Genomic DNA, 27,909 nt, shown 5'->3' on the forward strand with positions numbered 1-27,909 from the left:
CACGTTAAATACACGTTTATTGATCTTGCAATAAAATATAATCAGTGTGTTGATAATTCGGTCCATCTTCCACATTTATGTCCTCCATCAGGTCAAACAGGTCCTCCACCAGGTCTTCCATCAGAGCATAAACCTGACAGAAGAGCAGTAAACACATTAAGTCTTTACCTAGTGGTCATGTGCTTTTTGTTCAAGCATTTTAAAGTACATTTACTCCTAATTCTGTGATTTAAAACAAGTGGGACCCTTTATTAAGGTTACTTAGTCCATCGTCAAGCATCAATAAACAAAGGATCCCTTCATTAAGGTTACTTAGAACATCATTAAGCATTAATAAACAAATAATCCCTTTATTAAGGTTACTTAGTGCTTCATTAAGCATTAATAAACACATACTCCCTTTATTAAGGTTACTTAGTCCATCGGCAATCATCAATAAACAAAGGATCCCTTCATTAAGGTTACTTAGAACATCATTAAGCATTAATAAACAAATAATCCCTTTATTAAGGTTACTTAGTCCACTGTCAAGAATCAATAAACAAATGATCCCTTCATTAAGGTCACTTAGAACATCATTAAGCATTAATAAACAAAGGATCCCTTCATTAAGGTCACTTAGAACATCATTAAGCATTAATAAACAAAGGATAGTTTTATTAACGTTAAGATTTTAACTATTAAGTGACCTTAAGGCTTAACAAAAAGGGGTCTGCTTAGTAATGCATTACTAAATATCAACAATAATAGTTGTTAATGTAATAGCTCATCGATGCTAATAATGCACTAAGAATGACCTGTAAGTTTTTGTATTTGGCACCATAGAGTCCTTCAACCCTCCAAGGCACTTTACAACACAATCAGTCATTCACCCATTTACACACACCTTCACACCAGTAATGTTAATAAAGAGAGTCTTATTGTTACCAAACAAATATCTCAGACAGCAAACTAAGGTGACAGAACATAAAACAGAAAAGCCCCTGGCGTTCCTTGATTTCTTCTTTTTTTTCTTCATTTTATTTAATTTTTAATGGCATAATTATCATCTGTTTTGAATGTTTCTTTGTAGATCACGAACAATCACCATCTTGTGGCAACGGCTTGCTACCTAAACAGCCTTTGTTAAAATAATTAGTTTGTATCTAACAGGACTGACTAGCTAATGGCTAGTTGGAAAAGCAGCCAAAATCAAAGTTTGGGTGCTAATGTTGTTATTTATTACATCTTTATATGGGTGACAGTATCTCATTACATAATAAATTCAGTAGAAATTAAAAAAAAGTCCTGCTGAACTTCACCAGAAGTACATTTTTCTTTGTGAAGTAAGATCGGTCACGCTGAGTTTCACATAGATGATGAAAGTAAAAATGTTTTTTCAAACTCCATCACCTGCATTGTCCGCAGAAAGGGTGTGCCGAAAATCATTTTAAAATGTGGAGTCGTCTTAGAATCGAGGTCATCACATGCTGATGGGGTCATTACATGCCCATACAGCAGAGGGCGCCAGGTTGTGTGTTCTCAACAGGAGAGAAAAATGGAGATGGGAGGTCCGGAGCAGAGTGGACTGAAAGTGGGGCAAGTTAGCATAGTATGGCAGAGTTATGCAAATTTTAAGATGACAGTGGTCAATTCAGTCGAGGTGTCAAACACTGCATGCATGGATGCCTTGGATGGCAGTGAGGATGACGTTCAGGGAGGAGCCGGGTAGCGATCTGATGGTCCACCGAACCGCAGCAGCATGAGTGAGGACAACGAGGCAGCGGGCGTCTGAATAAAAACCTCATTTGACTTTTGATTCCACATGTCAGCAAAGTTCTGATAGTTTGCACTAAAAGAGTATTTTTGCTCAGTATTTGTTCTCAAATTTTCTATAAAAATAGTTTATTTAAAAAGTGATTTTTTTTTTCTTTTCCTGAAGATTAGTCTTGGAAAGGGGGGTCGTCTTATAATCGGGGTATATTTGGGTCAGTACTGTATATGGGAAAACCACTGAGTTAGAAAAAGCCATTCTCTTCAACATCACAGGGAACATGAGCTTTCATGGCCCCACCCACCTTGGCTCGTGATGGAGGATGCTGTGTTGGTTTTGCAGGCAGATCGGCGCACGGCTTGGCTCATGGAAACAATAGCTACTCCACAACATGGGGTTCAAGGTCAGACTAGTGTTGTTAGTGGAGAGTGGACAAACATGAATATTGTATTTGTTTTTTTAAAGGAATAAGAGGGAAGAGAGACAACAGAAGTGTTGCATTGTTGTTAGCCAATCAGAGGCAATATGTTAGCGTAAGAGGAATATTAATGAGTGAGACTCTGAATCATTTTCTGCCCCCCACTCCTCCCACAAACGTCTACTTTTTGAAACAGGAGCGCCAGAGCTGTCCTGTCCTACAGAAAATGACTCACAAGGCAGTCATTCACACTAGAGACCATAACAGAATTAAATACGGTGCAGAGGAGATAAGTGCCTGCCCCGTAACCAGAGGGTTGGAGTTTTTATCACTCTGGGTAAAGCCGGGCGTACACTGTGCGACTTTTTCACTTTTTTGAGCCGATTTTCCACTCGTGCGAGAATCCACGAGATTGGGGCGAGTTTTGCGCCGAGCGTCATGTAGTGTACAGGGGGTTACGAGAGGCGATTAACACCACGTGACCAGTTACCGATCAGCAATCGTGAGCTCGCACTGACTTCTGGCGTGTTTAATATTTTGCTCGTCCCTCGTGAGGGTATCGCACTGTTGAGGCGGCGCTGCGAGCAGCTGCGACCCAAAATGTATCAGAACCGCTCATGGCGCATGCGCAATCCTGCATCAACACCGCTCGCCCGCTATTTCCCTAATAACACAAGTTGTTCGTTTTTGTTTCTACATGTTTTTTTTTACTCACAAAGATTGTCAAGAAAGCGTGTTTGTCGTGTTCATGTCAAATTAAACTGATCACAAAACACAGATTTACTTTCTTTATTTCGTTTTCCTCATCCGACCCCCATAAATCCCTGTGTGTCCTCCTGCAGCTCTCCCGAAGGACAACAGGCAAAACAAGACAAAAAAGTCTGACGTGTTGTGTACAAACTGCTATTTTTAGCATATTTTTAGGTCCGACGTGTTGCTACCAGACGTACAGTGTGAGCGCATGACTCGTGAGATCTGCTCTGCGAGGAAGTCGTACAGTTTGAGCTGAAGCTGAGTGCTACGAGTGAAAAAGTCGCACAGTGTACGCCCGGCTTAAGACACATCAGCCTCTTTGCCTGCTGGTAGAGGTCCCGGGGGAGTGAGGATCTGTATTGACCCCAGTGATTTGAACAAAGTCCTCAAAAGAGAACATTACCCCATGCACACTATTGAAGAGGTAGCATCTGCCATACCTGGTGCAAAGATTTTCTCAGTTTTGGATGCAAAATCTGGATTCCTTCAGATAGAACTGGATGAGCAGTCTTCATTTCTCACAACATTCAACACTCCAGTAGGGAGATACAGATGGCTTAGGCTATGCTACCATTTGGACTAGCATGCACACCAGAAATATTTCAGCGCATAACGGATGGCCTGCTCGAAGGCGTAACAGGAGCCACAGCCATTATGGATGATATTCTGATAGCAGCATCAGACTTGGAGTCGCATGATGCAATTCTGCGTAAAGTGTTTGAAAGAGCCACAAGCTATAACCTGAAGCTCAACTTCAACAAATGTCTCATCCGCCAGACTCAGGTGCCATATGTGGGTCACTTACTCACTGCAGAAGGTCTGAAGCCAGACCCAACAAAAGTTGAAGCGGTTTTCGACATGTCTCCGCCTACTGACAAGGACGGTGTAAGGCGCTTTCTGTGGTTTGTCACTTACCTGTCGAAGTTCATTCCGAATCTAGGTGACGTTGATGCACCTCTGCGTCAACTGTTAAAGAGTGACATGGAGTATGTTTGGCAACCAGCTCAACAAATGGCCTTTGACAAGCTAAAAGACTTGTGTTCACACCCTCCAGTGCAGAAGTATTTTGACCCGGTGCAGCTGGTGGAAATCTAATATGATGCAAGCAGCTATGGGCTTGGTGCAGTGCTCACTCAAGACAGTCATCCTGTAGCATTCTCATCTAGGTCGCTGACAGATGCAGAAACCCGCTATGTGCAAATAGAAAAAGAAATGCTGTCTATTGTTCATGCCTGCACGGAGTTTCATCATTACATTTTTGGCAAACAAGTCACAGTGTACAATAACCACAAACCTCTGGAGGACATTTTCAAAAAGTCACTGCTCTCAACTCCCATGCGCATACAGAGAATGCGTTTGCGTCTGCAGTGGTACGATCTAAAAACCCAGTACAGAAGAGGAAAGAACATGGAGCTCCCCGACACTCTGTCAAGAGCTCAACTCAAGTGCAACACACCTGAGTTGGAAGGTTTAGAGTGTGTGTCAATGCTAGATCATATAGCAGTGAGTGATGAAAAGTATGATGAGCTGCAGACAAGAACCGGAGAGGAGCTTCAAGAGTTGCAGGTCAGAATTCGTCAGGGTTGGTCAGTACACAGAAGAGATGTTCCAGGTTCCATTCAACCATACTGGGACTCTAGGAGTCAACTGACTGTATATGATGGTGTAGTGTACAAAGGGCCTCGTGTGGTAGTTCCTCCTTCTATGAGGAAGTACATGTTAGGTCTCATAACATCAGGAACCGTGAAAAGCAAGCAGAGGGCTCGTGAAGTTCTTTACTGGCCGGGAATGAGTTCTGAAATAGAAGAGATGGTCAGGAACTGCAGCAAGTGTGTCGAGTTTCAAAACAAACTGCCGAGACTTCCTCTCAGTCCAACGGAAACTCCAGATCTTCCATTTGAGCAAGTAGGTTCAGACATATTTGAGTTTGAGTCAAAACAATATTTAGTGATAGTAGATTACTACTCCAAATTAATTGAAGTAGATGAACTCAAAGACCCGCGCAGTCGAACCGTCATCGAGACGCTGAAAGCTCAATTCAGCAGACATGGTATTCCATCCATCCTTCGGACTGACAATGGCTCGCAGTACACAGCAGAGCAGTTTAAAGGTTTTTATGAGAGTTATGGTATTTCACACCGCACATCATCACCTCACACTCCTTACTCCAACGGAGAGGCTGAACGTGCTGTGCAGACGGTAAAAAGACTATGGAACAAAGCTCCGGACAAGCATCTAGCATTGTTAGATTATCGTACAACACCCCTTGAGTCTGTCTCTTTGTCACCAGAACAGCTGCTGATGGGCAGGAGGCCAAGAAACTTGTTACCAACATCTAAACTGCTTCTGGTCCCCAAAGCGCATGATCCCAACCAAATTAAGCAGCGGCTGGACAAGTCCAAGGCTTTCCAAAAGTTCCACTATGACAAGAAAAGGGCAACATCAATCCCAACTCATCATTTTCCCTTGGTTCCAGGTGATGAGGTCCGGATGCAACCTCATCCAGGCAGTGCCAGATAGGCTCCTGCTGTTGTTGTTCATAAATGTGCTGAGCCCAGGTCTTATATTGTGGACTCTAGTGGGAAGGAATATCGTCGCAACAGTCAGCATCTTTTCTAAGGAGCACAGCAGCAGCAAATCGGTCTCGCCACACTCTGAGTGAAGAGACCTGGACTGATTCAGCAGATCTTTCATCACCCTTAGAAATGCTTTTGCTGGTGTCCATGCCGGTAGATCAGCAAGAGGGTACCAGTCAAACCAAGGTTTCAGTGCCGTATGTGACTAGGCGAGGCAGAGTGGTTAAACCACCTGACAGACTTGATTTGTGATTTATTCTAGCTTATTGTGAACAGCTAAGAGTAACACAGTGTTCATAGTTTGGCAATTGCATTGATGTTCATATGGTATCCATTTGCTTAGGACTGTTTAGACATGTTCCAGGGTAGATCCTTGTTATTGGTCACTCAAAAGAATTTCCTGGTGAGATTAGTTCTTGGGCTGTATTTTTATTTCTTTCAAATAAAGGGAGATGTAATGTATTGATGAGACTACTGTCATTCAGTGCAATGTGTACTCAACCTGCCTACCAGCAGAGGGCAGTCGTGTTCTTTCAGGAGGACAGAAAAACAGAGAACAATAAAATTGATGGTGTCGGTACAGGATCTGCTCGGGTGCAGGATCGGCTCGGGGTCCTTCGACTGCCAATGATGTCACATTATTGCAAATATACTCGGCTTTCACACACGTTTTGGAAAGACATCAGCAGTTTTGTTAATAAATTCTTGTTTGTTAACACCTAAATGTTTTATTTATAATTGTAATTTGTTAATAAAACACCATATTATCTTTGTTTTGTAAAGAATGTGAAACAGCTTAAAACCAACATCGGACTGACAAAAAAAATAGAACAGTTCTTATATGTGAAGCCATTTCGTCATCGTCGTCGTCGTCTTCCTCCGCTTATCTGGGTCCGGGTCGCAGGGGCAGCATCCCAACTAGGGAGCTCCAGACCGTCCTCTCCCCGGCCACCTCCACCAGCTCCTCCGGCAGGACCCCAAGGCGTTCCCGGACCAGAATGGAGATGTAACCTCTCCAACGTGTCCTGGGTCGACCCGGGGGCCTCCTGCCAGCAGGACATGCCCGAAACACCTCCCCGGGGAGACGTCCAGGAGGCATCCTGACCAGATGCCCAAACCACCTCAACTGGTTCCTTTCGATCCGTAGGAGCAGCGGTTCTACTCCGAGTCCCTCCCGAGGGTTCCTCCTCGGAATGCGCGTAGGTGGGATTGAGGAGCTCCTCAAAGTATTCCTTCCACCGTCCGACTATAGCCCCAGTTGACGTCAGCAGCTCCCCATCCCCACTGTAAACAGTGTGAGCGAGTTGCTGCCTTCCTCTCCTGAGGCGCCGGACAGTTTGCCAGAACCTCTTTGGAGCCGATCAATAGTCTTTCTCCATGGCCTCACCAAACTCCTCCCACGCCCGAGATTTTGCCTCGGCAACTGCCACTGCTGCATCCCTGCTTGGCTATCCGGTACCTGTCTGCTGCCTCCGGAGGCCCACAGACCAGCCACGCCCTGTAGGCCTCCTTCTTCAGCCTGATGGCTCCCCGAACCTCTGGTGTCCACCAGCGGGTACGGGGGTTGCCACCACGACTGGCACCGGCCACCTTGCGACCACAGCTAGCAACAGCCGCCTCAACAATCGCAGAGTGGAACAAGACCCACTCGGAGTCAATGTCCCCCACTGCACACGGGACGCGGTCAAAGCTCTGCCGGAGGTGGGAGTTGAAGACCGTCTTAACAGGTTCTTCTGCCAGGCGTTCCCAGCAGACCCTCACTATGCGTTTGGGTCTGCCAGGTCTAAGCGGCATCTTCTCCTGCCACCTGATCCAACTCACCACCAGGTGGTGATCAGTTGACAGCTCCGCTCCTCTCTTCACTCAGGTGTCCAAAACATACGGCCACAGGTCAGATGATACGACTACAAAGTCTGTCATCGACCTGCGACCTAGGCTGCCCTGGTACCAAAGCCATATCTGTTTGTATTAATGTGGAGTTCGTCTGTATATTTCCTTAGTTGCTATCTAAATGCATTCTTTGATTCAAAATGTTGCTTGGTGTCTTTCAATAAAGTTCTTATATTTTATTTCGCCCCATTTCATCAACATCAAGAGCTTTTGAGGGTCACCGTTTATCATTTGCTCATATTTTACATTTCCTTTAGAAATTCAAACATATTTTCTCCAAAAAGTGTTGATTTTTGGACTACAGGACTACAACCGCTAAGACTACGACCGCAAATTTGATCTGACCAATCAAAATCATAACGTGATAACTTAACTTCCGTAAGTTTCATGTTAAGCCAATCAACTACTTTGACGTCATCGGCAGTCGAAGGACCCCGAGCCAATCCTGCACCCGAGCAGATCCTGTACCGACACGGCACTCGCTGATCTGGAGACACGGCCTGAGCTTCGTTTTGTCGGTTACATCGGCACAAATACATTACACTGTACTCATACCAGAAATAAAAAGTCCTGTATATGTGGGCAAGATGACCTTCTGTGCTGCTGTGAGCTGAAGAGGCCCCTAACAACGCTTGTTTATTTATCAGACTGTGTAGAAGGTGTGAACGGTTGTCTGGTGTGCTGAGGAGCTCATGCAACGTTCTTCTTTCTGTTCTTTTATGGGGCCGGAGAAGCTCCCAGCAGCCTTTTCTAATCAGTGTTTCTTTGGAAAAACTGGGATCTCGCTGCTTTCTAAACCACCAAGAGGTCATTTTGATGGCATCTTCAACACATGAAACAGCTGAGTGGGGTGTTATACAAATGAATGAATTTTCCAACAATGCATGTGGAAAAAGCCAAAAGTGACTTGCCTTTTTGTGCAGAGTTGTTGTGTAAATGCTCATCATCTCTGCATCTACATGCCCATTAGCTTCGAGGATGCTTTTAGTGCCGGTTCTCTCCAAATGTTTTCCTCTGTTACTCTTCGTTGCATGATCCTTTCCTCTACCTCTCTTTGTGCGCTCCTGTGGAGGGTTAGCAGGTTTGGAATTAAATACGATTTACTGAGCAAGCAGAACGGTGTTGGTGTAGATCTTGTGTGCATCTGTCACAAATGGTTTGGAAGCATGCAGGTGCCTTTAATTCACACTCTGACACGGAGTCCAAGAGCAGGTGCACGTTTTCACACGCTGTTCGGTTTCCATGGTACCACATGAGTAACAGACTGCACCTTGGCGGTGACTCAGCCTTTACACGGAGCAGAAAATCACTCAGCAAAAATCTCAGCAGAGAAAAATGACTCTTCTTCACAAGGAAGAAGAGAAGTTCAAGGTCAGAGCTGTGGCTCAGTTGTTTTAAGAGATAAACAAATCTCTAAATTTCAGGTTTGTGAATAGAGCTTAATGAGACAGGTGCATGGTGGGAAGGAGCAGACAAGCAACCTTGTGCACTGAAAAGAGTGACACTTTTGCACGTTACCTCTCTCGACAAGTTACTGAAAAACTGAATAGCCAATGTGTTGCTAAGCTACCAGAATAATCTTGCACGACTTGACAGGTGTTGGTTTTCTACATTATTTGGGAAACAGTGACTATCCATCACAGACTGGGCCTGTTACCAGAGATATAGTTTATTATTCAAGCAAAGAAAGTAAAATCATAAAACAGATAATGTGACTTACTTAAAATGCTGTTTTAGTAAAATAATATTTCTGTTTCATGTGTGGCTGAGTGTGTGGAAGTGGCCAGTAGTAACAAACCCACATGAATAACAGATGAATGAAGGACAAATTGACAGCTTGGTGGAAAAGCAGAGGGTGAGTCATGCTGCAACAACACGTTACCTGATGGTTTTACAGGAACTAATAAAACACTTCAGTCATACTTACATACAAGAAAACCTTTAAAGGTGCTACAGCAAATCACACACACACACACACACACACTGCAAAGCTTTTCTTCTTACCTCCAAATGACTGTCAGGTGGTGGAGATCTGCAATCTATGGATTTGGGTCTCATCCCAGTTCTGCCTTCTTTCCAAGCTCCTCTCTTTCTCTCAGAACTGTCATCTTTGTGCGAACGATCAGACACACCCAACATGAAATGATCACTATGCAACCCAGCCTTTTAAAATATTTGATTTACTGTAAAACTATTTTCTTTTCAGCTAAGGAGTTGTGCACATTTAGCTATGTTGCTCATCCCAGTGATGCTCATTACAAGTTGAGTCTGATTGTAAAGGTAACTAATCAGGCTTTTTAACGTTATCAAATACAAAACTTAGTATCATCGAAGGGGAGAAGTTTGAGGAGTGTAACCCCTACTGCTGTAAGTCTGAAAAAAAAACTTAAGAACCTGACCAGCATCTAAACGCTTCTTACCAACATTTTCTGGAAGACTGAACACATCTCTGAGCCTCATGGCCTCACCAGACATCGTGTCCAGCAGTTTCCTCCACAGCTGCTGCCTGCAGGGGGCGACACATACCAACAGGACACATGTCAGCATTGAGATTGCAGGTGAAGAACATGAGTCATGGTACAAAACACGATGCTTTATTAAGGGGTATCCATGCTTCACCCTATTAAGGTTGCTTTTGGGTGGTGTTTCACATGTGTCAGCTCTGAAAGCTGCAGAAACAGAGCGCTGAGCTGAGCCAGGCTCTCCTCTTTCCCTAGGGAGCCTGAAGACGGCTCCTCATTGGGCAGAGACAGCACAGCCTTGAGTGTAGCACAATAAAAGGAGGAAAAACATTACATTTTATTCTTCATCGATGCAAATAAAGAGAAATTTGATAAATATACTCAACAATACCTGTCTGAGCGTGTCGACAGAAAAGTCCCAGACGTCTCCTGGTTTTACTTTTTGCCAAAGTTTCTTTAGTTCTTCTATGAGCTCATATGAGTACTGTAACTAAAAAGAAAAAAAAGTAAATAAACTAAGTTTAAAACTAAAATATTTTTATTTTGTTTTTGTAATTAATGTCAAACTTTGGGCATTAAACATATTTTTCTGTATAATTAGCTAAAAAAACAACAGCAAAAATCTTAAGTTCATTTATTGATTGATATTAAAATGTTTGTTTTAAAGCTGAACTGCTTTTCCTGCACCCATGTACAAACAGAAATCACTGCAGGGTAATGATTCCTATTCATGGGTATCTTTGCTGTGATGCATGTCGAGGTTTTTGTGCCAGAGGAGAAGAAATAAATGATCTGTGTCATCCACTGTGGCAATAATGTGAAAGGCTTCAATGGCTGTAATCATCTCAATATGTGGTTAGAGCAGATCTAACCTTGTAGGCAAAAACATCCAATCTCTCCCAATTATGGATGATTCACACGAGGAGAACATCTGTTGGTTTGAATGTTTGGTTGCACTCCAACGTGTTTTTAGATTTCGTCACGTGTGAGTGGAGAACTGCTCCAGGGAATGGTCACGTTCTAATTTCATCTAAAAGCTGTTTAATTAGCATCCATTTAAAGAGTTAAATCCATGTTCCTTTTGAGGTGAAACAGCTCAGAGGCTTTTATGACACATTTAGACATCGACTCAAAGATCAAGTCATCAGGAACGATCACACTCATACCTACGGTCGGTGAAAACTCTGAGAGAATGGATCGATCACTGGCTCATCTTATCCTGATTCACATGCAGTGACTAAGACTTATTCTCAGCTGAAGAAAATCAGATGACACCACGGATGCACGGAGAACATTCAGCTCCAAAGAGAAACAATGAGTATTAAGACCAATTTAACCTCCCAGTCAGTGGAGCATCAAAACATAGAGGTACCGTATAATGCAGGGAACTCTGAGAAAATGTTCCTTTTGAGTGTGGTTTTGTAAAAATGTGATTTCAAATGATTTAACGTAAGTTGACCCTACCCATAGATTTGCAAATGCACACATGTAGCCATCTTTTTGTTTTGAATATCCTACCTCACTCTTCTAAAAAAAAAAAAACTTGGGTCCACACTGCCTAGTTTTTAGCAGAAAAAAAATTCTATTCACAGTGAAGTACTTTCATGGGCATGCCGAGCATGGGCGTGGAATAACTAGAAGATACGGAGCCTAGGAAAAACTTTATGTAAGTCATTGCGGCTATAAAAGCTATTTTCTAATCCAGGTCCATGCGGCATCTTCCCCTGCCATCTGATCCAACTCACCACCAGGTGGTGATCAGTTGACAGCTCCACTCCTCTCTTCACTCGAGTGTCCAAAACATACGGCCGCAGGTCAGATGATACGACTACAAAGTCTATCATCGACCTGCGACCTAGGCTGCCCTGGTACCAAGTGTACCGATGGGCATCCTTATGGTCGAACATGGTGTTCGTTATGGCCAAACTGCGGCTTGCACAGAAGTCCAATAACAAAACACCACTCGAGTTCAGATCAGGTGGGCCGTTCCTCCCAATCACACCCCTCCAGGTCAAGCTGTCATTGCCCACGTGAGCGCTGAAGTTCCCCCAGCAGGACAACGGAGTCCCCTGATGGAGCACTATCTAGTACTCATCCCAGGGACTCCAAAAAGGGTGGGTACTCTGAACTGATATTTGGCCCATAAGCGCAAACAACAGTCAGGACCCGTTCCCCGACCCGAAGGCGCAGGGAAGCTACCCTCTCGTACCCCGGGGTAAACCCCAACACACAGGCAGAGAGTCTTGGGGCTAACAAAAGGCCAACCCCAGCCCTCCGCCTCTCACCTGGAGCAACTCCAGCAAAGGAGAGTGTCCAACCCCTCTCAAGGACTTGGGGTCCAGAGCCAATGCTATGTGTCGAGGTGAGTCCGACTATATCTAGCCGGTACCGCTCAACCTCTGCCACAAGCTCCTGCTCCTTCCCCGCCAGCGAGGTGACGTTCTGTGTCCCAAAAACTAGTTTTCTTGTCCAGCAATCGGACCGCCAAGGCTCCCGCCTTGGTCTGCCACCCGATCCACACTGCACCGGACCCTTCATGTTCCTCCTGCAGGTGGTGGGTCCACAGTTGGATGAGCCCATGTATCCGGTTCGGGCTGGGCCCGGCCGGGCCCCATGGGCAAAAGCCCGGCCACCAGGCGCTCGCTCACGGGCCCCAACCCCAGGCCTGGCTCCAGGGTGGGACCCCGGTAACCCTCCGGGCCGGGTACTCCGACTCTTTGAATTTACGTCCATGAAAGATCATCTGAACCGTTCTTTGTCTCACCCTTCACCTAAGACCAATTTGTCATGGGAGATCCTACCAGGGGCACAAAGTGCTCCAGACAACATAGCTCCTAGGATCATTAGGGCACTCAGACCCCTCTACCACGACAAGGTGGAACACATAATTTCTTTTTAAGAGTTTTTAGTGACAGTGTGACGTAGATCTGTCAGGCTTTTCTAATCCTAGAGTTTCACCATCTGTTTTCTATCAGAAGCTAATGCAGGAGATTGGTGTAGGAGACTATTTTCATGTTCAGCCTGACTGAAAATATTCATTTAAAAATGTTTTATCAGTGAACCACACCTTTAAAAGTATTTGCATGTAACAGTTTGAGACCCCAGAAAGTGGAGAACTGCCACTTTTATTTTGACACAGAGACACCCTGTGCTGTGAACCAACATAAAGAAGTGAAACCCCAAATGATCTCTACTTCTTTAGAAGGTACCAACAGTGACTACCTTTGGGTTTCTATTGTGGAACTGCTGCTCCTCTGTGGTGTAAAGCTCTGCAGGCGGGCCGGGTCTCTCAGCGGTGTAGACGTTCTGCAGCACCCCATAAACAATCGATCGGCACATTTTCACCGCAACTGTCTTTTCCAACTTGTTCTGCTCATGCACACCCAACAGAAACACAGAGTTTCTCTAAACAAAATTATTTTGTTCTCAATTCATTTGTGTATTTGAGTTTGAACTTCGAAGCTACCTCTATGAAAAGCCACAGATCTGAGGTTTTGTTCTGCTTTAAAGCCATTCCACTCAACCTGAGCTGAATGGAGGCTCCTTGTAACAACACAGGATGCGTGTTAAGCTGCCAAAGTTCAGTTCTGAAACCTGGATCCTCTGACTTAAATAAAAACTCGACCTTCTGGGTGCCACCAGGATGGATCACGGCTGCATTGAAGAGGTAAAAAAAAATGTAAAGGAAAAGGTAGGCTAGATGCTAGTTGAGTGACATGAAGGTTTGTCACATGGACAAACAACGTGTGACGCACGGACAGCAGCTGCGGCTGTTTTGTGGTGTTTGTGTGCATGTACCGGAGGAAAAATTGAAGTAGAAGCACACGCTCTGTTTTTGTGAATGCAGGTGTGGGAAGCTCTGGGGTGCTGGAAGCTTCTGCCAGCTGTAAAAGATGGCCGAGCTGCCGTCGTTGTGCAGGTCCAGGAAGGACGAGGCGGTTTCTCCGGTCGGGCTCTCAAAGAAAATCGTGGGAGTGATTCCGACTTCTCCCTAGTCATTTAGCATAAAAAGGTGAAACAGTCAGATGCAAAGTCCTTAATATGTTAGTTGAATTACAGAAATATTATCCCAGTTTACCTCTCAACTAGTCCCTGCATGAAAAATATAGGTTGGCAGCCCGGAGGCTCAGTCGGTGAAAAACTTACATTTTAGTTCTTCACTTTAATCAAAAGCTCTATTAGTAAATTAAACAATAAAAATACAAAGATTTTTCCATGGAATTATGGTTAATATGTTATATGTGAGAGATTATATGATTATGAATGCAAAGTTTGTGAAAGACCAACAAAATTTTGTGGAAACAAAGTTAAACACGAGTTGATAGATCTGGGATGAATTTGTGATGATTCGTTGAGCTGGAAGCTGCTTTTTAATGATCTTAAAAAGAGAAAGTGTTTTAAAAAAATACAGATTCTGACCAAATTAAAGTGAAATGTTTTCTGTACCTTGTTAAAAACTAAGTTTCCAGTCCAACTTGCCCTCTGACCACAGAGTCTCAAAGCTGGAATGGGCGGAGCTTTGAGCTGACCTTCATCCAACTCTGCCAGTAGGTCGCTGTGAACGAATAAGTAACTACATTATTATTAAGTAGCTTTGTGTTCTTTTACTTAGTGAGGATAATTGTCCACACGTGGATACACTCACAGAAACTCCATTATTTAACTACACTGAATATTTTCTGGGGTATCATCCCTACCCTTAAAAGTCAGATTTAATGAGCAGCAGATAATATTTTTTGCTCGCTAAACAATCACAGTAAGACCTGATATGTTAGCTACATTTGAGGCAGACTTGTCTTCAAACGAGTCATCTAAATGCTTCTCAGGTTTACCTTTGAAACGGGACGTAAAGCAAAGAACTAGAAGACAAGTCTGATTACACAACCTGAGCTTCATATGTCTCTGCATCATTGAATCAAGTTTGGGAGCCTCAGGGCCTCATCTCTGCTTTTTGCAGAGGATGTAGATCTGTTGGCGTATTCAAGTCACGACCTCTGGGGGAGGTTTTCAGATGAGTGTGAAGCAGCTGCATGAGAGTCAGCTCCAAACAGATCTGAGATCCCGATTCTCAACTGGAAGAAGTTTAAAAGCTCAGGTTAGGTTTAGAGTTGGTGCCTCAAGCACAGGAGAATCGTGGTGCCTTGCTCACAAGGAAGAGGATGACTACGGGTGACGGTGGCTCAGGGTTAGGGTTAGGGTTGGTCTGTTGTGGTAAAGCTGCTGAGCAGAAAGACAAAGCTCTCGCTTCATTAGTCCGTCTAGATTCCAATCCTCGCTCACACTCTGGTCAGCCCTAGAACTAAGGTGATGAGTTTACAGTAGAGCAGATGATCCTCTAAAGGGGTCAGAGGAGGTGTTTCAGCTGACATGGATGCTTCCTGGTTTTCTCATTCTGGAGGTTTTAAAAATGGGGAGCATTGGGAGGCGATTCCAGAGGAATTGTGCTCTCTCTCCGGCGTGGGAATGTCCTGGGATTACCCAGAAGGGGTTGTAAGTGTCACTGGAGATGGATGGCTGGGTTTCCCTTCTGGATTCACACCACAACAAGTGGTAGAAACTAGACAAATGGGTAGATGGATGGATGATGGATGGATGGATGGATGGATGGATGGATGGATGGATGGATGGATGGATGGATGGATGGATGAATGGTTGGATGAATGGTTGGATGTTGGATGAATGGATGGATGGATGGATGGATGTTAGATGAATGGATGGATGGATAGATGATTGCTGGATGGATAGATGGATGGATGATTGCTGGATGGATGGATAGATGATTGCTGGATGGATGTATGATTGCTGGATGGATGGATGGATGATTGCTGGATGGATGGATGGATGATTGCTGGATGGATGGATGGATGATTGCTGGATGGATGAATGGATGGATGGATGGATAGATGATTGCTGGATGAATGAATGGTTGGATGTTGGATGAATGGATGGATGGTTGAATCGATGGACGGATGGACAGATGGATGGAAATATGGAAAAATGAACAATGGTCATAACTGAAGGTCAATAACGATTAAAGAAAACATCAACAACATTTTACACAAATAAAAATAAAATAAGGAAGTTATTTCTTACTAGTCTTCCATCATAATCTCAGTGTGTTCCCTCTCTTTTTCCTCCCTCTCCCGTACGGGACTCCTGGTGGTGGAGGTTTGAGGCTTTCCAGATCCGATCACCTCTAGTTTGCTGAAGTCCTGCAAAGGAAATCACAGAAACACACAAGTTCTCTCCATATTTACTTAAACTCTAATGCCAAAGTTGTTCTTTTTTATTTGATTTTATAGCTTTTTGTGTGTTTAACCATCCACTTATGTATGTTTCATTTTACTTACAATGTATGTTGCCTTAATGTTCAGCACTAATGTCTGCTGCTGTTTAAAGGACTTTATAAATAAAGTTGGCTTCAAAAGTCTTTGAGCTAAGGAGATAATGACTAACATCAAAAACATCACGCAGCCAATTCATCCTGATCAAATGCAGCTGAGTGTTTTCTCCAACACCAACCTGAACCGGCAGAGTGGGAACAATCACAGCAAAGCAAATATATTATATCATATGTCCTCAGTGTATCCAAAATAACACCACAGGCTCAAGTTTCCATCTTATCGTACTATTCATCCCTCCTCGCAGCTCCTCGTCTTTTATGATCGCCCGTCTCCGTGTCACTCCCTTTCTCCATTTCTACATGTGTCACTAAATCAGCTGTGGACAGGACGATCTGTCTGCGCTTCTGCGTGTCAGGAGGCCCTTCGGACCCTCAGCATCTCATCAGACGCCTGTCCAACAGAACCCATTCCTCTTTTCACTCTTTTGGTAGGAAAACTGAGAGGAAGAAACCAAATGAGATCAGAAAAACACCACCAGCACCTGTTGCTCAGAACGTTTATGGAATTAAATGAGAACTGGAAGCGCAAAGAAGTATGTTTACTTTTGTGTATTTACCCCCAGAACCCCCCAGTCGCTGCTAATGGAGTCATTGTGATGCAGAGGGAGCTGCAAAGCAGGCTCTGTCTGTTCTCTTGTTCTCAGCTGTCCAACCGGATCTCTGCAGTGCTGCTCTTACGACCCGACACACACGCTCCGTATTTCATAACCGTACCTGCTGTATGTGTGTGCAGAAACACACCACACAGCCTCATGGCCTCCATTAATAACAAGAAATCAAATGTAAATCGCTGCTGAAGAGCAGATTTGTAGCACTTTGTAAACAGTCTTTTAATGCGTGGGTGTTCATTTCTGTGAGCATGTGTGTGTGTGTGTGTGTGTGTGTGTGTGTGTGTGTGTGTGTGTGTGTGTGTGTGTGTGTGTGTGTGTGTGTGTGTGTGTGTGTGTGTGTGTGTGTGAGCGTGTGTTGTGTGTACTGTGAGTTCTGCCTGAACTGAACAGGAGTTTGTTCTTTGAACAGAAAACCTGGAACAGTGTGCCCAAGACAGAACGCTCATAGGCTGTGAAGAGACTGTGAGTCTGTGGGGGTGTGAGTCGCTTCGGAGAGCCAAGTGGTCCAACAACAAAGTTGTTTTCACAAAAACTAATTATCTGTGCGCCTGATCTGTTTTGGCCAGAGTGAATTCATTTATCGTGCAACGTCAAAATGGCACCGATGATTGTCTGTTGACAATAAATTGTGATTTACGGGTATTTAAGCAGCAGATGTATTTTTATAAAATATGGATGTGCACAGAGAAGATTTATGTAAATGTGTGGAAATTAACATAAAATATAATATGATATAAATAAGTTGTGATTGTGTCTGAGAAGTCCTCTGTGGCTGCATCAGAGTTTAATATTACATTAAAGCTGAAGCTGGCTGTTTATTGGACTTGCGAGTTAAACTAACCTAAGACTCTGGATTAATTTAAAACAAGGAATAAAAGAAATTGCACTTTCCTTTTCAAAATAAAGGCAAGTGCCCAGATGTAATGCAGACTGACATGATGTTTTATTAGCAGCAGATGCTAAAAAATAAGCTGTTATGGTGTGCAGTGCCCAATCCGGCTTTTATTTTAGCTCTTTGAGTTTTAAGCATTCAGTAAAATCCAGAAACAACATAATGCATGATCTCATACGAGACCCCACATGACTTTGTAGTTCAATATTTGTTGACAGAGGTCGTTCTTGTGCTCTGATTAGCTGTGGCAGCCATGTTGGATGACTCCAAAAGTGAATCAGTTACTTTCTGAAAGTTTTATTTAAAATCTATCTAATGGTTCATGAAATAACTAATTAAGAGACAGACAGGGTTGGTTCAGAAGGTTAAACGTTTAAGCAAAGAGCTGAAACAATGATCAAAGTGTGGGAATGACTTTAAACTAGAACATGGAGTTATAAACATTTAGTTTTTGATGATGTTGCAGATAAATCATCATCATCATCAACCTTTATTTATAAAGCACATTTAAACGGCGACAACGCCAACCAAAGTGCTGTACACGACAATACGTCACCAAACTAGATACAGCAACATAAAATAGATAAAACAAATAAAAACTATAATAACAAATAAAAAAACAGGAAAGCACAAGGCTTAAACAGTTTCAACCGGGAAGGCCAGGGAATAAAAATAAGTCTTCAAACGTACTTTAAAAGTGGGAAGGGGGGGGGGGGGGGGCAAGTTGGACCGTTATGGGGAGTTGGTTCCAAAGTTTAGGCGCACAAACTGAAAAAGCCCGTTCGCCACGGGCCATATAGCGGGCAGGAGAGACAAGCAGAAGGTGCTGGTCAGACGACCTCCGGGTTCGTGCCGGAACATAGGGACTCAAAGGATGTGCCAAATAAGAGGGGGCCATTTCATGAATAGATTTGTAAACCAACAGAAGAATTTTGAACTTAATACGAAACCGAACTGGAAGCCCGCGTAAATTTTCCAGAACAGGGGTGATGTGCTGCTGTTGGTCAATGCCCGTAAGAAACCTTGCAATAGATTGCTGAACCAATTGGAGGTGTACCACTGAAGAGGAGGGAATACCATATAAGAGAAAGTTGGCATAGTCCAGACGTGACGTTATAAAGGCATGAAGATCTTTTTTGTTCAGGACAGATTTTAGTTTGGCCAGCCGATGAAGATGAAAGAAACACGACTTGACTACCTGATTTATCTGTGCATCCATTTTAAAAAAAAAGCGTCCAGAGTGACCCGCAAATTTTTAATTGTTGGCTTCACCAAAACTGACAATGACGGGGGCAGAGATGGCTCCACAGCAGAGGGGGAGCAGGGGGCAAAGAGAATAGCCTCCAGTTTGGAGCTGTTAAGATCGAGAAAATTAGCCAAGAGCCAGGACCTGACTTCACTCAGGCAGTCAGTCAGTGATTGCACAGGGTCAGCAGATTTTAGGGCCATATAAAGCTGACAATCATCAGCGTAGAGATGAAAATTTACCCAGAATTTTCTAAAAATGGCTGCCAAAGGTAAAATATATAGATTAAAAAGAAGTGGACCTAAAACGGACCCCTGGGGAACCCCACAAAAAAAGAGATGCCACTCTAGAGGTGCAATTCCCCAGGGCAACATTAAAATGATCTGCCATTGAAATAGGAGCGGAACCACTCTAAGGCTATTCCACAAATGCCAATTAACTGCTCCAGTCGCTGTAATAGGATTGCATGGTCGGCACTGTCAAAGGCGGCAGATAAGTCTAAAAGCACCAACAACACATGAGAACCAGAATGAGAGGCAAGCAAAATATCGTTAAAAACACGAGTAAGAGCGGTCTCAGTGCTGTGGTGAGGGCGAAAACCAGACATAAAAATATATCTAAAACATTGTTGGATGTAATGAAATTAAAAATCTGGATAAAAACCATCTTCTCCAACAATTTGGAGAGGAAAGAGAGCTTAGATATAGTACGGTAATTGTTCGAGTCGTTAGGGTCCAAGCCTTGCTTTTTTAGAACAGGCTGGACCACCGCAAATGGGTGAATAAATGAATGCAATCTAACGATCAAGAATGATCTTGTTTATTATAATTTTTTTATCTTTTTGCTTTTGCATTTATCATTAACTTCAGCAGATGTTACAAGCATCTGGTGAATGCAGAGATAACTAAATTGGTTTCAGGACTTTTCACCAGCTGTGAAAATCCTAATTATGTCTCAGCCCAGAGCTAATTTTGCATCCCAGTTTCTAGCAGACTTTTTTTTAAACTTCTTTTTCAGGCGCTTATTAAAACGACTAGGCAGTCATCTCTAAACTCAAATAACTGATACGACCTCTTTGATAATTAGATAAATCAACCGAGTTCTAATAGAAAAACTTTGTTGCTTGAAAATAAATTAACTTTAGAATAAAGATCTTCTCTGTCAGCAGATAAAAAGTGTAAAAAATTGTAAAATAAATATTTTCATTTTTCAATATATTGCAAGAATATTAATCAACTGTTAATTATGGAAACAAATGCAAAAGACTACAAGTCATTTCTGTCTGATAGTAACAGTACTAAGTCATACATTTGCATCATGAGGCTTTAAACGCTACAACCTGTCTTGATATTTGAGATCAGACTTTAATTTGCATTACTGGCTTTTCCACGTCCACTTCCTGCAAAGCATCTCTGAGTTCCTGGCACTGCTCCTGAAGGTAAGAACTTCGGCTCCACGTGTGAGTCTCAGCAGAAATAACTCCTAAAGAAAAACAACAACAGAAAGACTGAATGTCGGTTTAAATTCCATTTTTGTTGCGTTTCCGTTTTTAAATAAGCTCCATAACCGGAACGCGGGATCTTACCCATTTCTTTCTGGATGCTGCTGGGCTGCCCCACATGTGTGACAGGTTTCCTTTGGCCCCGCTCGCTCTGAGTCAGAGTCGCTGTGATTCCGCTCACTTCATCTCCGTAACGTTGCGGGAGACTCCAAAACTCGCTGCCCACACGGTAACCCTGCAGGAGGTACACAGGAGTGAAGAACCCGCGGATGTACCGGCTCAGAAACGTGTGTCATACATATCCAGAGTGGGTGAGCGGCATGACTCGGCTCAGAACCTCCTTCTGCTCCTGCTTTTCTCTGAAGCGGCTGCCCTGATTCATCAGTAAGTGTTCCACCGGCCTGTTGAGTAAGCCTCAAAATAAAACAGAAGAGTTCAGGAAAATAGATTTCTTCTGCTTCAAAGGAAAACCTGCATGAATAAAGGTGGAGGTACTGGATAACTCATCCTGCTGCTTCCTCCTGTATCTGAGGTGTTTGTCCCAGTGCTGCAGGGCATTCCTCCGGATGTCCACCTGAAGCTTCTTCTCTACAGGGGAAGATGCATCTCTGCAGCAAACACCTTCTGGATCTCTGGGAGACGTTGGTATTCGCCTCACCAACTGATTATGAATAAAAAGAAAGCAGAGCTCGTGAACTAATTCAGATCATTTCTGTTTGCAAAGTGAAGTCATGTTTACATTTTTCTCTCCTTTGGTCTCCAGATGACTTCTAAAATCCTCCAGGCTCCCCAGGATGCTGTGTGGAAGAACCATGCCGCGCTCATCGAACTGAAGCCACGCTGCAACGGAAGGACGGGAACAGAAATAAACACCCGGAGAACATTTCTGCTGATATTTTAGTGAGAATAAAAGAAAACACGCCTGTGTAGTCCAGTCTCTGTGCTGGTGTCTCCTCAGCAGCATCACTCATTTCAGCAGCTGATGACCTTTGATGCTCAGATGCTGTCAGCTCTGATTGTTGTAGACCTATCAGAGGCTTTGGTTTTGTACAAGAGTGCAGATGAATAAACACATTTGATTTAATCTGTTTGCAATTAATGATGCCAACAGTTTAGAATACTTTTTCAATTTCCTGGTGGGGCGGAGCCTGCAGATCTGTAGCTGAGCTTTTGTTGGCGTCATTTCCCAGAAAAGACAACTCCCCATGCGTTTTCACCTCTCTGATCTCTGGAAAAGAACATAAAATGTTACAAACTCACACAAAAGAGGTTTACGTCTCATATTTCTGCCTCTAAAGTGTCACAAAGTCAAATAAACATACAGTCAGAGTCAAATAGAGTACCTTGAATATTGATTTTGTTCTTTTCACACAAGTTTATCTGATTATTTTCCATGTCATAGCAACAGGATCCGGACCTTGGCTTTTGTTAGCATTTTCATACATCTGTGGGTGTTTCACTCATAATTTGACAACTTGTCTTAATTGCGTTTGTTCAGAGCAAAGGGAGGATATGATAATCAGCTGCACTGCTTACATAAACACAACTTATCAAAAAGCTTCCGACACTGACCTACTTTTGAAATGTTTGTACTCATTTCAGACTCAGATCAATCTACACTCTTAAAAATGCTGGGTTATTTTTCTAACCCAACTGCTGGGTTAAGGCTGAATTTTTAGAGGTTGGGTCAATTTAACACATCATTGGGTTAAAAATTCTGACCCAGCGTATTGGGTTAAAAAATGCGAGAAATAGTAAGATCCTCCCCCATGTCTGTGAGCCCGCTTCACCATTTTAAACCAGAGGATGACACGGACATTAATGGAGCTCCACACCAGCAAGGATTTAAAATAAGGTAAGACGTTACTAATAAAGAGTTTAAAGATTAATTTCATTAAAACTGGACATGTAGTTGATAAAGTAACTGATTTTTAGCCTGTCTGTTCAAGACAATCGACTCATAGTTTTGATTAGATAGCTGGCTACTTAGCTTCCTAGCATCGATATATATATATATATATATATATATATATATATATATATATATATATATATATATATATATATTAGATAGAATGTAACACAGAATCCGCAGCACAAGTGCTCTGGAAAATGTTGTGATCTTCTGTCCATACTCCCTGACATAGTGAGGCTCTGCTGGGGGACGTTAGGCCTTCTGGCTATTTTATACCAGTGGTAGCATCCCTGCTAACAGCAGAGGGCCTTTATGCTACAGTCATGTGAATAATGTAACACATTTCAATTTTACAGACAACTGGGTGGATGTGGCTTTGTTGTTGCTGCCAGTGCTTCTCCAAACTGCACCATACAAGTTGAAGGAGAGCGTTCCGACCAAGCAGAGGTTCAGCAGGCCTTCACTGACTTCCAACCTGTAAGTTCTGTTATTTTTTACTTCAGTTATCATTCACAGCCCACTCCAAAAATGCTTCAACAGCTGTTTGTGAAATCATAACCTTTATGCCTAAATCTGTGCTTTTTTCCCTCTATCCCCCTCAACTTAGACTGGAACCAGTCTGGTGAAGAACCTGAATGGGACCACAGTGGAGCACCACATGTCCTTATGGCTGCAGAAGACCATCGATGTTCCCAAGAGTTTTTGATCATCAATGGAACTGGAATACCCATCTGTTCTTAAACATTTTTTGTGTTGGTGTCAACTATCCAAAACCACGTGCACAGATTTGGGGGTTTATTCAGACATTTACCTTTGCATCATGAATCTAATGCTGTGAAGCTTTGAGGGCTCATGTTGCTATGATGTAAGGTTGATGTTCTGCTGGCCAAAGCATTAAGGTGAGTGTTGGGTGTTGATGGACATTTACTTCTCTACAGTTCTTCCATTAAAGTTGTTTAACATGTTTAAGACATTACAAGTTACGAAATGTTTAATATTTGTCATTTAAAAAAATGCAATTTAGTCATTTACAAAACAAGTTTGAATATGAATGCCTGTTTAGAGAAAGTAGAAAATGCAACTTTATTTGTTATCTTTGTATTTTGAAAATTAACATAATTTTTGTGATAAAGATTTGACTGAGACATGTTCATTTTGCTTTATTGAATTATTCAATTTGTATTTTATTTATTGTATTGTATTTACTATAAAATTGGGTCATTTTAACCCAAGTTTTAGTAATTTAATAACCCAGAAGTTGGGTTTTATTTTTAACCCAGTTTTGGGTAGTCCTAACTATACAGTTGGGTCATTTTAACCCATTGATTGGGTAGAAAGCATAACCCAATAAGCTGGGTCAAACTCATAACCCAACCCTGCTAGATTAAAATAAACCAGCACTGGGTCGGTCCCTTTTTGACCCAGCACCTGGGTTACAAAACAACCCAAATTGGGTTATTTTTAACCCAGCAGTTTTAAGTGTGTAGATGCTCCCATTTTAACAGTCAGTAAAAATAATCTGAATCATGTGTTACTGCAGAGGAATATGACTTTAAAGTTTTTGTAGACATGTTTTTCGAGGGTTTTTCTCGTTTTTCCTTATTTTTTCAGAAGCATTCACATTTTGACTAAGCTCAAATGTATTTCTTTGTTGCCTCCAAGAAGCTAGACTTTAGAAAAATAGTTTTTTTTATTTATCCTTAATAAATAGGTTTTCAGACTTTCTGGTAATCTTCAAATGTTTTTCTTTGGACTTTAACTTTGTCACTCATTTTTAGACATCTCAAAGCACTTTTACTGTAATTTTAAAATCTGTATTGTTAGGTATGGTTGCTAAGCCTCTTAACTCAGAGCTATTAATCATTTAGGCAAACAAATAACTTAAGGGAGAGACCAGTAGTGTGCAAACATGCATACATTGGATTTAAAGACACAGATCCACTCTTGGAACTGTGAAGGTGCAGAAGAAGCTTGTAAGTTCTGGCATCAAAGGTTCTGACAGATATGACCTAAAATCAAGCACTACGAGCTTAAACCAGATCCTTAAATGGAAACAAAGCTGGTAGATCAGTGGTTTACTACCAAGATGGCTTTATAACTGACCAGTGGCCATGCAGTTTATCACACATGCAATAAAATACAAAATGTTACATTTAGTTATTAAACATCTGATAAAAAAAGATCATTCAAAATTTCTATTATCGTCATACTGTCATGTAAAATGTTTTATTTTGTTATTTCATGATAAATTTCACAACGGATCAACAAACATAAAAATGTATAAACTTGTTTTTTGTATTACAGAAAGTTTAAATTAGGTCTGGTACGGTCCACCGACTGGTCTTTGGCCCGCAGAGGATGGGGACCACAGAATAAACTAATGGATGATGTATCTCCTCTCTGTTAGCTGGATTTGTAAATAAAAACATGACTCAGATACCATTCATCTGCTGGAAATAGCTTTCTTTGGGGACTTAACTCTCAAACAACCCATAAGTTAAAAAATTACAAGAATGTCTGATCAACTTAAAGCAAAAAATCTAAACTTTAGAGGAAGTTGAACACTTGTGCACAAAATTCACTGTAGAGAGAATATTTTAGCGTCTGCTTCCAGGTTCAAACAAAACAACGTCTCAACATTCGGTACGACACAGGAGACAGACCGGCTAAAGCTAAACGGTGATAATAAACAAGCTGAATAAGCAGAAAAACCAATGGGACTGAAGCTGACCTGCACCACAGTGAGGTTCCAACTCGGTGCTGTGGGACTCGTGCATCAGTTTTATCTATAAAAGCATAAAAATACGCGGAAAGCTCGAGCAGCGTTAGCCTCGCTAAGCTAGCTTTTCGTAGCAGTTGGTATCCATGGCAACCATCTCTCCTGACGGCCGAAACTCCTCATTTATGTTTTTCCTTGTTTTTTTATACATCAAATAAAATAGTCTAACCTTGATTAGGAAATATTACTATTATTATTATTATTATTATTATTATTAATATTATTATTATAATAATTTGTTATTATTACAATAACAACATAACAAATAATAATAATAATAATAACAATAATAATAATAATAATTGTTATTATTCAAATAAAAATAATATATATAATAATAAAAATATAATAGTAATAGTAATAATAATAATACTTATTATCATTATTGTTTATTATTATTATTATTATTATTATTATTATTATTATTATTATTATTATTATTAAACAATCATCATAAGTTGTTTGTAAAGCCTTATGGATTTTATCACAAAAACAAAACATCATGGATTCAACCAGAGATAATTCCTGAAAGCAAACCAAGGTGTTCTGCTCCCCTGAATCACCTGCCTCACTGTGTTTTTAGTCTAAAACATGGTGTTCTCTGGTTGAAGACAGCGTGCTTCTGTCAGTCAGCATGACGCGGCGATTCATGGGGCTGGGAAAGCCTCTATAAAGACAGCTGACATCAGCCACCCTGGCAAATACACCGCTTTAAGCTGGCCTATCAGATCAGTGATTCTGCCCACTTTCCCTCTGCGCAAAATAAAGCGCCAGAAGCGGTGGAAGTGGGGAGCATCTCCACTGAGGCGCCGAGCGAGTGCATCACTGGTCCGCAGCAGCTTCCTGGTAACATGCTGGCCGGCCAGTGTGACAATCACTCCAAAGTTCTGCTGGTTTGCAAACACGCCTCGCAGCACCTGCACTCGTCTGGAATCAAAGCGAGTTTGGGGATTCTTAAAGAGGCCACATCTCAGTGGAAACAGGAAAAGAAGACGCGCACCGGCGCATCCGTCATGCAGCTGTCCAATGCAAACAGCCCGCATCCGTGCAAGAGATCCCCTCTGGACCAGTTGGCAGCTGTAGTACATGGTCAGACCCGCCACTGTCGACTCACTCAGGGGCACCGACAAGACCCGCTGTACATCACCAAGCCGCAGAACTGTAAGCGCATCGTGGTGCTCGGTGCACCGCGCGTCGGGAAGACCTCCATCCTGAGAAGATACCTCCGAGATGGATTTGTGGAGGACTATAGTCCAACCTCTGAGGATTTTCTCAGAAAGTTGTTTCGCATCCGAGGGGAGACGTACCAGATAGACATCCTGGATGCGTCCAGGGAGAGGGACTTCCCGGCAAAGAGACGTCTCTCCATCCTCACTGGTGCGTAAAGGCTCAGTCTGACCCTCTCTTGCGCATAATAATTTGATTTTTTTGTCAAATGTTTGGGATTCCATCCCATTTATTACAGATTCACTGGATAAAATCACTTTTAAAATTAAACAGAATGCGCAATTCTTTGCGCAAAGCTAATTTTTACGAGTCTAACTTGTTTATTTTCTTTCTACAGGAGATATCTTTTTACTCGTATTCAGCCTAGAGGACAGGAGCTCCTTTGAGGAGGTGTGTGACCTGCGAGATGAGATTTTAGCTGCCAAGTCCAAACTCACAAAATTCCCGGTGCCGGGGCACTGCGCGCAACTGCGGGTTCCGCTGGTGGTGTGCGCCAACAAGGTGGATCTCCCGGACTCTGAGAGACAAGTGTCAACCGCAGAGGTGCTCCGAGCACTCGGCGAGGACTGCGCCTATTTTGAAACATCCGCAAAGGACAGCACTAATCTCGAAAAGGTCTTCGAGACTTTGGCAAAGCGGGGCGGTCTGCCGACGGAAACCGGTCCGTCTCAGCACCGCAAAGTGTCCCTCCGGTCGTACCAGGCCATGCGCACGGAGCTCGCTGCGTGGAAGGGGAGACAGGTGGCGGGACGAGATGATCCCTGTGGCACCCTGTACCCGCTGGCCCGTCGGCCGAGCTTCACAACTGACCTCAGACAAGTCACCGGACCGGCCAGGAAGTCTGGCAAGGGACTGGAGAGGTGCCACATCCAGTGAGGCGCAAAAAGGACTAAAATAGCGCAAATGGACACTTGTGGAACAAAATTGCACTTCTACTAAACTTTTTAAATAAAACTATTCAAAAATAATGTATTTGTATTATCTATCTATCTATCTATCTATCTATCTATCTATCTATCTATCTATCTATCTATCTATCTATCTATCTATCTATCTATCTATCTATCTATCTATCTATCTATCTATCTATCTATCTATCTATCTATCTATCTACCTATCTATCTATCTATCTATCTATCTATCTATCTATCTATCTATCTGAAGGAGAGTGGGAGGATGCTGAGTCAGTAACTTGGAGGTTTGAGTATTGTGACCATTGCATAACCTGCATTCAGGAATCTACTGCAAGTATTTATCCTCCCCCACATGTTATCCCTTCATCTGCATGTGTGTGTGTGTGTGCGTGCGTGCGTGCGTGCGTGTGTGTGTGTGTGTGTGTGTGTGTGTGTGTGTGTGTGTGTGTGTGCGTGTGTGCACGTGTTGTTTTGTGTATTGTGATTCATGATTGCCGGAGCTCCACAGCCAGAGTCCCACACGTCCTGAACAACATAAAGTTGAGGTTTCCAGTTGGCACCGGCCTTCC

General features: G+C 42.7%; 2 protein-coding genes across 2 annotated transcripts; one reads left to right on the forward strand and one right to left on the reverse strand.

Annotated features, from left to right (window-relative positions):
- Positions 1-2: 2 nt before the first annotated feature.
- mycbpap (mycbp associated protein) lies at positions 3-25,299 on the reverse strand. Its single transcript, XM_015969529.3, has 19 exons — positions 25,152-25,299; positions 21,627-21,733; positions 21,428-21,542; positions 21,245-21,345; positions 21,001-21,166; positions 20,804-20,919; positions 20,590-20,740; positions 20,383-20,486; positions 15,946-16,064; positions 14,299-14,407; positions 13,651-13,843; positions 13,319-13,506; positions 13,075-13,221; positions 10,244-10,342; positions 10,010-10,149; positions 9,811-9,896; positions 9,395-9,498; positions 8,302-8,454; positions 3-133 (listed from the first exon to the last, which is right to left on the reverse strand). Exons 1-19 carry the CDS (start codon positions 25,195-25,197, stop codon positions 17-19), a joined length of 2,361 nt encoding a protein of 786 aa, XP_015825015.3. The 5' UTR covers positions 25,198-25,299; the 3' UTR covers positions 3-16.
- A 585-nt stretch (positions 25,300-25,884) lies between these two features.
- On the forward strand, positions 25,885-27,394 carry rasd2b (RASD family member 2b). The gene is made up of 2 exons (XM_015969551.3): positions 25,885-26,576; positions 26,764-27,394. The coding sequence occupies exons 1-2, from the start codon at positions 26,051-26,053 to the stop codon at positions 27,300-27,302; spliced, it is 1,065 nt and encodes a 354-aa protein (XP_015825037.1). The 5' UTR covers positions 25,885-26,050; the 3' UTR covers positions 27,303-27,394.
- The last annotated feature ends 515 nt before the right edge of the window (positions 27,395-27,909 follow it).

Source organism: Nothobranchius furzeri, chromosome 6 (genome assembly GCF_043380555.1).
Source record: "Nothobranchius furzeri strain GRZ-AD chromosome 6, NfurGRZ-RIMD1, whole genome shotgun sequence".
Lineage (NCBI taxonomy): Eukaryota > Metazoa > Chordata > Actinopteri > Cyprinodontiformes > Nothobranchiidae > Nothobranchius > Nothobranchius furzeri.